This window comes from Harpia harpyja, chromosome 4, assembly GCF_026419915.1.
Source record: "Harpia harpyja isolate bHarHar1 chromosome 4, bHarHar1 primary haplotype, whole genome shotgun sequence".
Taxonomy (NCBI): Eukaryota; Metazoa; Chordata; class Aves; order Accipitriformes; family Accipitridae; genus Harpia; species Harpia harpyja.
In genome coordinates this window covers 85,866,275-85,878,085 of record NC_068943.1, presented here as the reverse complement: position 1 = coordinate 85,878,085, position 11,811 = coordinate 85,866,275, and the positions used below count along the sequence as shown (strand labels likewise).

Here is an 11,811-nt window from a genome sequence, read left to right as displayed (position 1 = left end):
GTCCGTCCCCGCCCCGGGCTGGGGGCTGCTGCCGCGCTCGGGACCGTTCTCCGCCGCCGGCACAGGGCAGAGGCGGGGTGTCGGGGGGGGGGGGGGACACACACGCTTGTCCGCGCTCCCGCCCCACGCGTGGCCGCGCAGCGGTGGGGAGGGCAGGGGGCGGCGCGGACCGGCAGGTGCGGGAGACGAGAGCTGCGGGACCGGAGCTCCTGTTGGCAAACCCGCGGCCGCAGCTCGTCAGCCCCTACTTCTTCTTCTGCCTCGCTCCCCTCCGCTCTTCCCCTTTGCTCTCGGTGTCCTCCCCTCCTCGTTCCTCTCCCCCCTCTCGGCGCGTTCCCCGGTGGTCTTTGCGGTTCCCGGCTGCTGCTGCTTTCTGCTTTTCGCCTCCCCGATGCTCTGCGCTTCGCTCGCTTTCCTCTCCCTCTCTGCGCTTCTCGAGGTTGTCGTCTTCCGCGCTTCCAGCGCTGAAACCGCCCTCTGGGGAGGAAAACGCAATTTTACACCGCGTTCCGGCGCTGCCAAAGCAGGAGGGCACACGGCCGGACAGACCCCCGGCCCCCGCCGCCGCCCTCGGGACGCTCTCCCTCCCTCCCTCCCTCCTCCGCCTCACCGGACCCGGTTGCTGACGGCGGAGGCCGCTGCCCCGCGGGGAGCGGGCACCGGGAGCCGGCCGGACCGGCGCCGGGCCCGGGCTCGTCTCCCCGGGCCGGGCCCGGCCGTGGACCGCCGCGGACCCCGGGGCGGAGGGCGGGCTGGGGAGGTGCCGCCACCTCCTGCCCGGGCTCGGCATTGCTGCGGGGCGGGGAGCGCGGCGGTGGGGATAGCGAGAGGAACTTCGGCCCAGGTTTCCGTGCCGTGCTTGCAAGGAGATCGATACTGCGTGAATTCGAAGATGCGGCTGATGTTTTCGAAGGCCTCAGCGCTGCGGGTCGCATTCAGGCACGGTCACGTTTTGCTGCCGACCGCGTTCCGGGCCACCGTTCTGCATTCTGGGCTCTGGAGCTGCTCGCGGTGTTCTTAAAAGCGGTTTCTTAAATGGGTGGCACTGAAGAGTGAAACTAGGCTCTGTTATCGAGGCTTCGTTGACAACGCTTACTGTGGTTTACACCAGCTCAAGATTCAACCTTCGCTACCAAAAAACTGAGGCCACTAATTTTAACTATGCTATGGCTTCACATATAAATGAATTCCTGCTACTGTGTGCTAGTACAGAGGATGCAATATGGGCCAGAATTTCGGATGCTTGCTACCAGGGAATGGGGTGCTTTGTTCCCATGCCTCAGTCTGTGCTCAAGAAAAGGAAAGTGGACGATTTTGATATTTATGGGGTGCGGAGGTCTAAATGACAAGTACCTTTAAGAGAGTAAACTGCCGTTTCTTCTCTTCTTCCATGCAGCTCTTCAATGAAGCTTTTGCTCACATCATCTAAGGCCTGAAAGTGATACGGCTCATTAATAAAAGCTCTAGAAATGCAGTTACATACTTAAGTTTTTCCTGCTTTCTTTTGATCTCTGCTGTCATTACCACATCCTTCTTACCGTAAAACTCTCTGCAACAATATTCTTCATTTCTCCCTGCAGTGATTCCTACCTGTTAGTATCCCTTATCAAATGTCTCCTCACCTGAAGATTCCATCTCTCTCACGCTATCGTTTTTCTTCTGGCAGGAGAACGGGCTCTGCCTGAGCTCTGGACACCCGTCAGAGATAACCAAATAGGTAAGTGTCTGTGCTGTAACTGTTGCCTGGCAAGGCGTGCGCAGTCAGATCACCCACAACCCCCTGTTGGGTCAACGAAGGCTGGCTACCAGAACATGCAGACTGCTTTACTATGGGTCATTGGCCATGCCCAGAAGTTCTTCCGTGGTTTGATGCAAAGTGGTTTCTCTGGGACATTTTGGAGAGGCCAGAAAAGGGTGAGCTCTGATCAGCAGCTGATAGCAACTGAGCACAGGGAAGGCACTGTTGTATTCTGTGTGTGAAATGTGTGCCCCAGGGAGGTCAAAGGAAAACTTTCCCTTGACCTGAGCAGGGCTGGGGCTTCATCCTTTTATGTGTTGGACTGGTTCATAAACTGGGGTTAAGTTTTCTGAGCCAGGAGGTTTCATAACTTTTAATACATAAACTGCTTCAGAGGCTGCATTTTCCCCCTCTTAACATGCTAGCTGTGCAGTGATGTTTTCTCAGTTCACAGGACACTAGAGAATAGTTACAGCTAACTTACTAATGCTGCCCCAAGCTTCTCTCCTCTTTGCAACAGCCCACTTACTTACACTAATGATGGCCTTTTGAGCATCTTCATTGTGAATAAGCTTTGCCTTCTCAAGTGCTTTTTCGAAGTTCAAGATTGCAGACCGGTAATCCTTTAATTTTACTGTAATAGACAAATGAAAACATCTATTTTAACCCAAGATCAAGAGAACAACAACAGGTAAGCAAGTAAGTCTCTGATGAGAGGTCTTGATGTGAACAGTTACTTTGGGTGTTAAATCACAGAGATGTTTTCACTAAGATGCTGAACAGACAGGCTGTCTCCATCCTTAAAGCAAAGTATGTATTAATGCCTTTACCTTGTGCTTGTGCCACCAGTACAGTAGCATGGAGTTGCCACTCAACATCTCCTTCTTCATCTGCTGACTGCAGGGACTTCTGTCCGTAATTTTGGGCTGCTTCAGCTTTATTCAGCTCGAGGTAACATTGGCCAATTTCATGGAACAGCCAGGTCTTTTCCAGGCTGGATTTTGCCATTGGAATCTTCTCCTCCCAACTTCAAGCAGAGAGTAAGACAGACAGACAGACAGACATTTACCAAATCTCACTAGGTACAGTTACAATTTCAACCACTGATTCTACTAAAAAAAGGGTTCCTGGTACTGTTGGTATGAAAAATTTCACAGGCCCCCTTGCTAGCAGTACGAATAAGCAAACTGAAAAGACATAATCTATTTAATTCAAAATACAGCCTTACGCTTTTTCTGTTACTAATTTTACATACGTGTCAATAGCTTGCTGGAATTTGCCGATTCTGGCATAAACTCTGCCAATGTTATCAAGGGCTCTGGATACAGCATCTGGCAGATCACTGCATTGAAAAGAAAAAGAAATCGTAGTAGCTGACATAGTCTTGTTCCTGATACAGTCTGAGCTTTGTTCAGCCTTACTTGTTTTCTTTGGTGCTCAACATGACTTCAGGCTAAGTGTTGAGAAGTAGTAGTAAAGGACCAATGTCAGACTGAAAGTCATAAAATCAAGGTAGATTTTTTATTTTACCTACAGCTGTTGCAATTGACACCCCATAAGACACAGAGGAAAATGCTTTAGTTTTGTCTTGGGTTTTGGGGGGGGGGGGCAGGGAGGAGGTGGGGTGCAAATCTGGCAGTTCTTGTGAAAGTCTTTCCACTTTTATTTGCCTCAGCTTCCCTTTGTTGCCTTGTGGGTCCCACAGAAGTCCCTACCAGCTCCTGGGTCCCTAACACTGATAGATGATTTCTGTCCAAGAGAAAAGGGAAGACCCCAAAACGTGTCTGCAATGTGTCTACAGACTCCTGGCAACATGTCCTGCTCCCTGTGCTCTGATGAGCTTTTGCCCTATGCTAGAGGCAGCTCCTTCTATAATAACGTTGCCTGTGGACTTTAATTTTTTTCCTTAATTAGTCCCCATTCCATCTTTGGAAGTGGCCTGCTTTGACTACCCTTACCTTACATATGAAAAAGCTGATGAAAGGAGAGGATAAATGCCTTGCTGGGGGCGATGCGAGTCATTAACAATGTCTCCTCTCACCCTGCTGAACTCCAGCCACCAGAGGGCAAGCCCCCCCCCAAGTCATCCCTGTGTTTCCATCCTTTAAATGTAACTTTACATGTTTTTAAAAGTACTAAAATTGTGTATCTCATTCCTGCACCTCTACTGCTAATTGTTAACTTTATTTGGCATAACTGGGGAGTGGAGATCACCAGGAGAGAGGCAGAAATTTCTTAAACCAATATTAATTTTTAAAAAGTGATTTGTGAAAATGATAAACAGTCAGTCAGTTACATGTTAAAAGCCCTATGCTGTATTGGCAAAAATAAAACCAAAATCACTTCAATTCAAGCAACTATTCAGTGTTCTCTCCTGTGCTTTGCAAAACTCTTGCTAAGTCTTAAGACTACATTTTGCTCCATTCTGTTTTAGCTGAAAGAGCTGCAGAATGTGTTCTGTATGGTCAGGTAACTGTACCTCTTATATAAGTATTTCAGGCCTGCTATCATGGTTTGAATTGCAAATGATTTTAAGAGAAAATGTGGCAGAAAACTTGTGCAATTTAGAGCCTGACCTTCCTGAGAAAGAAGTGCATACTAGAGGCTAAAGTGCTGAGACTGGGACTTGTGTTCTCTTTTGCTTTCCTTCAGCAGAGATTTAGATGTGCCACGTGGTCTAGGTCATTAAAAATCTGCTTCAGGCTCCTTATTTTTGAAATAGTGAAGGTAAGAACTCACTAGAGACCATGATACTTGGGCAGAGTCTGAACGTGTTGCCCTGTTAAATCTCCAGGTGAGAATTACAATATTACCTGATGCTAAAACATCTTAACAGAGGTACTTTCCTCTTTTCCCCATCCATCTGAACTTCTCAGCACTTACTTCTGCCTGGCAAATTCCAGATCCATTTTATGGCTTTGCAGAGCTGCCTCCATCTGGCCCATCTCTAACTGAGCATTCCCGATGCAGCTGTGGAGGTTTCCAATCAGTTCATTCTTGTTGGGAACTTCATCATCTGACCACCCTTGTATTGTTTTTAGCACACGCTCAGCTTTCTTGCAGCTTTCTTCAGGGCAGTCGCCAGTCAGCACTGGAGACAGAGGAAAGTTTAACGCTAGGGTGTGTGGAGACAGTGATATTGGGGAAGTAAGACAAAGTGAAGTTGTGTAAGCCTCAGACAAAGCTTGGGAAAGGTTAGAGCTCCTCACTCTTCATGCATCTCCTACACTCCAGTCACCAAGAAATCTGCCCCTAGGAGATGGTACTTCTGACCCTCCACCTGGCACCACTGGAAATCCCTTTCATCGCAGCAAGTAAGGGGAAACGACTCTGGTAACACCTCACACTTGCTGAAGAAACATAAAGGAGAATGATGCTTGTTGTCCGAAGGTTTTGAAAGCTCATAATTATTGCAGCAAGGCAGCCTGGTCTTGGAGATGAAGTTCTAGCTACAGTACTTAGGTTTTTATCTCCTAAATTAGCCGCTTGTGCCTTCCTGGTGAGCTCTGTTCATTGCGCCCAGCTGGGCTACAGTGCTGCAGCAATTAGACTGCAGGATGTTTCTGACACTACCTTCACCCAGCTGTTGTAGCTTAAAAGAACTGAATTGCAGTAACAACTAAAGTCTTTTCCCTGCATTGTAAATGCATAGCACAGGAAGAGAGAAAGAGACCAGAAGTGGCTGAGTTACTCCTTCCTTCCAGACCGCTGTTTTTCAGCTGCTTCATCTCTCTACAAAGGTATTTTTGAACTATAGGAATTATTAAATCCAGTGGCCTGCATTCTCTCAATAAAACAACTTCTGATGACCAGACCAGAGGCATTTGCTAAGCATGCAGCAGTGGCCCACCTGGCTTTGATATATAAGTGGTGTCCTGAAAACTAATCAGCAAGACCTCAAGTAAGGAAAAAGCTGAGAAAAAAGTGTTGAATTCTATATCTAAGAAAGTGTTGGGAAAGGTGAAGAATACAAAAACAGATACTTCCCCAAAACTGCCTACTAGTGTTTGTTAATATTTGCACTGCTTCTGTTGTTCTGGTCTGTAATTACTACAGCAAATAATTACATGTGTCAATCATAATTTTCTTACTGTTTCCAGCCAGGACACCTACACATATCAATGTCCTCCATACTCTTCACAACGTATCTGCCAACCTCAGCTGGTTTTTGTTTCTTGTCCCGCATCCACCTTTGCTGCCTGAGCTTGCGCTCTCTCACACGGGCATAAATAGGCTTCTGCTGCTGCCAGAATTCACTGCGTGTGTCCAGGTAGGAAATGCCACTCAAAACCAGGTCCGCTACTTTGATCCCCTGCTTTGTGCTGCTCTCCATCAAATCTGAAAATAAGATGGTAGAACCCAGGAGAGTATTAATATATATGACGGATGAAGCTGCAGTTCAGTGGGGGACTGCTTGTGAATGTTTTTCTGCTCTGATAGAGGCATAGGCCTAGAAATTAAAGTCTTCAGTGCTCCTCAGAACTGATGTGATTTGGGGGGAAGTTATGGAAAACTCCCTTGCTGTCACCCATTCTGTGTGTTTTAGCAAGCTAGAGCTGGTGTTCCCAGCCCCTGTAGTTGCTGCCTTCTCTGCTGACAAGAGCCAAGAAGGGGCCCAGTTATTGAGGGCCAGCTGTGATGAGCGAGCACCCATCCTCCTGCACAGAACAACTGTATGGGGCATTTGTACTGAAACGGCACTTTGAAAAGTGTTGTGGATTAGATTGCAAGATGGAAATTGAGAGGGCTTTTATATGCCTGGAAACCAGATAGCCCCCGTTATTAATGCTGGTAATACCGTAAAACCTGCGAGTAGACTAAATTCTTAATTACTTCTCTACTACTGGGTAAAGAGTTCCCTAGAAAAATTACTAAAGGGGAATCACCTTTCTGCCTAGTTCTAAAATAAGACACTTCTCTGAATCCTGCATCTTGATCTTAACAGCATTTATAACAAAACCACAAATGAGTTAGTCTTATGAACAACGTTTTGCACTTAATGCAAATGTTAGTGGAATTTATCGTTATGACAGAAGTTAAGTAATTTGTAATGATACTGTTTCTGCTTTTGATTTCATCTGCACAGATTGCTTTGAGTTGATTTCCTGTTTGTTATAAAAGCCTGCCATTTAATAGGGAAGGAAATATGCTCATAGTTATGAATATTAGATCTGGCTCCAAAAATACCTGTACTCTCCAGACACCTGCCTCTCTCACAATCACTGCAAGCACTGTGTGCTACGTGAGCTCTGACACAAATGAGGAAGAGTAGTCATAGGGATATAAAAGAAGAAGAAGAAAAAGAACCTGCTTAGAAGGAACATTTAGTTAAATACAATGGAGAAAGACCTTCATCCTTGAGCAACTTTTCTAGGTAGGCCTTGTCAGCATAAAGCTCTCCAAGAAGCTGTCGCTCTGTTTTTGGATTCCTCACAGGCTCCCGTTTCCTTGTCCATTTTTGATCCTTAGTCAGTTTGACTTGGAGTTTCTGATTTGCTTTTTTGCTCTACAGCAAGAAAAGATAAAGGAGGTTGGGGGACATTAGCGAGAAACAGTACAATTAGCAGAATTCTGTTTACATTCCATATAAGCCAACTTATTTCTTAAATAAAAGCAAAAACTCAGTGTCTCACCAATTGCTTTGGTCATGAGCAACTGAAATTTTGCACCCGATTGTGCTCCCTCACTTCCAAGAACAGGAGGGGGCATTGTAGTATTAGTACAGCGGGCAGCACAGAATTAGTTCTGCCCCGGTGACTTGTACTGGTCTGGAGGGCTGCCTGGTCAGTGCTGTGGGAGGACATTAAGGCTGTGGAAAAGGCAGGTCTAGTTGTCCACAGTCAAAGAAACAGAGGCTGTAACAGCGAGGGCTTCTGAAACGTGCAGAGGGTATTTCTAAAGTTTCACATTCAAAATCCCAACAATCACAGCGCTAATCTTTAGGCCCCTTTGTACAAATTATTTTTACCACCGAGTAGCTGCAATTCCAGCTGAAAGAAGCAATGAGCATTCACTGCACTGACTTCAAAGTGAAATGTGGCTTGGCATCTCGGAGGAACAAGGCACTACTTCAATGGACCACCCCAAAATTAAGCAATCGAGAAAGTGTCCATTATCAAAAACATGAACCTTAAACATCAGGTAAAACCAAAGTAAACACTGTAGATAAACGTACCCTGGCTCCGACCTCAGTGCTGTTACTTATTAGCCTTTGATGGGTGATCAGCAACACCAGACAGAAACAGTCAGGCTAGCAGAGAAATTTCAAACTGGCCTTTGTTTCTCCTTGGTTGTTCTTCCCTGCCCTTCTGCCTTCTCCCTTAAATTTTGTGTAGCTTGAGCCAGAACTACATTAAAAGCAGGTGCATAAATACTCTTATAACGGATCAGTGTGCTTCCTATGCTCAGAAGGCACTTCACTAGACCAGCCATATCCATGCCCATGTTGCTGCAGAAACAATTAATCCTCTAATGCCTATTTCAGAAAGTATTAGCATTATAATAACTCTAGTTGGCTCCTAAAGCAAGAGCTCTTTAGACTGTACCTCTGCCTGCCTGCTTATAAAGCACAGATCCTCTTTATTCTCCAGTTTAACTGAGGATGGACCTGCAAATACAGAGAAAATACTTGTTAGTGTTCAAGAATAGCAGTGCAGAGGCTTTAGAAATTAAAATGACCATAAATGTGCCAAGCCTATAATATCCTGTTTGAAATAAAGCTTTCTGCTAGTTCCTTCATATAAAATATGTGGATGTTGGTATGTTTGGTAAGCAGGGAACACAGCTCATAGATGCAGCTCCTCTCGGGATTTTAATTACTATTTTCACATTGCACCAGGGGGCTCCCATCACAGTGCAATTTTCCTACGGAGACATGCTACATCCTGCATGGAAACAGAGGAAGAAAAAGGATGGCAGGTTCTTCTGAGGGATCACAGCTGAAGCTTAGAACAGAAGGAAAGCTCGAAGCACAGGGATCTCCAGCAATCCAGAGAACTGACATTAGGGCAAAACTCCCATTTCATTTTCACTCTGACATCCAGTTCTGCTATTCAGATTGCACGCTGGCAGTGAAGATAAGAGTAAAAAACAGCTCCTTATTTTGGCCTGGTCAGAAGGAAGGAAAGAGCTTCACATGCTGTTGTAGAAGGATTTCCTTCAGCAAGGCAACTGGGCCAAGATGAGCAATGTGAGTACACGCGCATCACGGAAGGTAGGTGTTTCTGAATCTGCCAAGCAAAGCAGATTCAGTAAAGCAGTTTTGGGGATGTGCCCTGTTGATGTTAATGTGTGTGCATTTCCCAACTATTTAAACATCTAGATCAAAAGCTAACATGTTTCCTTGCTGCTTTTCTCCTGCATCTAGGAGCTATCGCTCAATTAAAAATCTTCTTGGTTTTTAATCTGTTCGTTTGCCTACAGCCCAGGTGCTTGAAGGCATTTAAACCTCTTAGCTCAGTATATCGAGCACGGCAAGCATTTCAACTGAGAGCTGCAAAGATATCTAGGCATTTGTATTAAGCTAAGAAAGCAGCGGTAACGGAGGAAAGCAAGCCAGATCTGGAAACTTTCCCTGTTTTTTTTAAATAAATACCACATATGAAGGAGCTTCAGGCTTTTATGCAGCTGGGACATGAAGTTCATCTGTGACACTTTGAAACTGATTTCAGGGAGAATAAGGCACTTAACTATCTCAACATCAGGGCCTACGTGTACGAGTGTGCTGCAGGGTGTGTCCTGGCTCTGTGAAGGGACAGGCTGTTGGGGATCCACCTGAGCAGTCTCTGACTAGCCGGGCGGGTTTTACAGCAGCCTTGCCAGCTACGCACAGGCTGCTCTGTGCACGTGTCTAAGGTGGCAGCCCCAGCTGAGGTGTGTGTGCCTGAGAGTGAGTGCACGTCCTGTCCGTGCTTGTTGGCGTATGAGAGCGTTGCTAAGAGAAAAACTAAGGGAAAAGGGACAAGTTTTCAGTTTGCTTTGAACATCACTAGGTCCTTGGCCTTTCCTGCATCCTGCAGGACTCCATTCTGTGATCTAAGCCAGAAATTGTGAAAGCAGTGCTCCATTGCAACAGTCAGCAGTTTCACTGGTCTTATGCAATGTAAATTGGAGGAAAGTCAGGATCTCAGGAAGGCCAGTCTTGGGTAGCAAGGCAAATTTCATTACAAACTTTTAATATTAGGATAAAGATCTCAAAATGTATTCTGTAATCAGTAGGGCTGTAAGTAGATGAGCTGCTTTGTTCTGTATTACCCAAAACATTTTCATGGTGACTTTGGAAATTTAAGTTAGTGTCATAATTTACTTACATAATTGAAGTTATTAGACACTGTATATGAATAGGCATTCAGCCAAAACAAGAAGAAAAAAAGAACAGGGCTGTGCTCTTTTTGGTGCTTCATGGTTTCACCTAAGAGTGGCCACTGAGTGCATGAATCCAGAAGCAGAGAGACTGCTGTTGCAGGGTCCTTGGGTCACTTGCTGAGCTAATATGCCATCAGCTGTCCACTGAACAGCTTCTGGCTGTGCTTGTAGGGGCCATAAAACGAAACATCTTACTTCCAATGCAGTTGACAATTGCCTCCTGGGATTTCTCGATACCCAGCCTGAACTTCTGTAGTTCTGGACGTAGTCGGTAGCCTCGATGATAAAACACTAACGCAAATTCAAAATCACCCATGGTATATAATATCTCAGCTTTTTGGTAAAGTCCCTAAAATGATATTGGGGAGGAAAAAAAAGAGAAAAAAAAAGTTTGAGAGGTCTCAATTAATTCCCCGCCAGGCAGAAATGAGAGCCCTACGCTATGGCTATCTGCATACAATAAAATCTGATCCTGAAACTCCTTCTCAGTTGCTGACTAAGCACCTCCACCTCTCTGGAAGCAATAAAAATGTCAAGGGTGCGTTTAGTTAGCTCTTTCTACACAATACTGTCTCCCAGACCCTTCAGAATTTCACAGATAGAAGACCGGTCCTTGGCCACCCCAGACTGTTACCAGTTCGTGCTGTTTACCTTGGAGAATGTTTTGTCGTTTTGGAGAGAAGCTTCAGCATCTTTCAGGGAATTTTCTGTGTCTCCAAGTTTCAGGTAACATTTCGAGCGGGCGACTAGACAGTGCTTGTCTCCTGCTCTCAGCTTCAGCGCCTGGAACGCAGCAGACACGGGTAGGCCGTCAGTGCCGGCTCAACAGCACAAACGCATACAAGCACGGATATTTGATGCAACCTGCTCTGCCCCAGCACAGCTCCTGATGACGGACGAGGATAAAAACCCACCGCTTTCACTGAAAAAAGTATTCTCTTGCTGTTCGCCCATTCCCTCTGCTGCAGCTACCCCGCCTTTCCGTGCCGGAGGTGCTGCAGCCCCTCTCCCAGCGCTCCCCCACGCCAGACGGGCGCTGCACCCCCTCACGCTCCCCCCCTCTCGCCGTGTGTCACCCCCCTCACGCTGTGACCTTCAGGCGCCCTTGGGGACAATTCCCCTCCCGCCCCCACCTCGGTGGGCCGCGTCTCCTCCCCCCGCCGTGGGTGCCCCCTTCCCCTACGTCGCCCTTCCCTCCGCCAGCCGCCCCCACGCGAACCGAGTGCCACCGCCACGCGTGGGCCTTCGCGGCCGCCACCTCCGAGTGCCCCCTTGGGGCCCCCTCCTCGCACCCACACCCACCGCCGCCCCCGGCCGCGCCGCGGCACCCTCACGTTGTCGAAGCAGGCCAGGGCCTTGCCGTACTCGCCCCGCCGGCACAGCACCGTCCCCTCGGCCATGAAGCTGGGGAAGGTGCCGGCCGGCACGGAGGCCGCCGCCGCCGCCATGGCCGGCCCGCCGCCGCCGTCGCCTAGCAACCGCTGCCGGGCAACCGCTCGACTTCCGGCGCGGCGCGAAGCCCCGCCCAGGCGGTGGCGTCGCGGTGGCGCGCCCGGCGAGCTTTCCCGCGCCGCGGCGGCAGATCCCGCGCTGCCGCCGCCGCCGTACCCTCCAACCCCCAACCCCCGTTAGACCCCCCGAACCCGGCACCGGTGTCCCGGGAACGGCTTCCCCGGGCCGCCACGGCACGGGAGCTCGCTGCGTGGGGT

General features: G+C 47.9%; 1 protein-coding gene across 1 annotated transcript; it reads right to left on the bottom strand.

Annotated features, from left to right (window-relative positions):
* Positions 1 to 193: 193 nt before the first annotated feature.
* On the bottom strand, positions 194 to 11,563 carry ODAD4 (outer dynein arm docking complex subunit 4). The gene is made up of 12 exons (XM_052785520.1): positions 11,437 to 11,563; positions 10,754 to 10,885; positions 10,298 to 10,451; positions 8,284 to 8,345; positions 7,088 to 7,244; positions 5,852 to 6,076; positions 4,622 to 4,829; positions 2,994 to 3,080; positions 2,569 to 2,765; positions 2,272 to 2,372; positions 1,354 to 1,432; positions 194 to 477 (listed from the first exon to the last, which is right to left on the bottom strand). The coding sequence occupies exons 1-12, from the start codon at positions 11,548 to 11,550 to the stop codon at positions 245 to 247; spliced, it is 1,749 nt and encodes a 582-aa protein (XP_052641480.1). The 5' UTR covers positions 11,551 to 11,563; the 3' UTR covers positions 194 to 244.
* Positions 11,564 to 11,811: the final 248 nt, after the last annotated feature.

What these genes read in the sequence shown, in the direction of transcription:
- ODAD4 (XM_052785520.1), bottom strand. Translation starts at nt 11,550, where the DNA reads ATGGCGGCGGCGGCGGCCTCCGTGCCGGCCGGCACCTTCCCCAGCTTC. An exon ending in CCCTGGCCTGCTTCGACAAC is followed by an intron (nt 10,886 to 11,436) that starts GTGAGGGTGCCG and finishes GCTGCGTTCCAG; the next exon opens with GCGCTGAAGCTGAGAGCAGG. An exon ending in CTGGAATTTGCCAGGCAGAA is followed by an intron (nt 3,081 to 4,621) that starts GTAAGTGCTGAG and finishes TTTTCAATGCAG; the next exon opens with TGATCTGCCAGATGCTGTAT.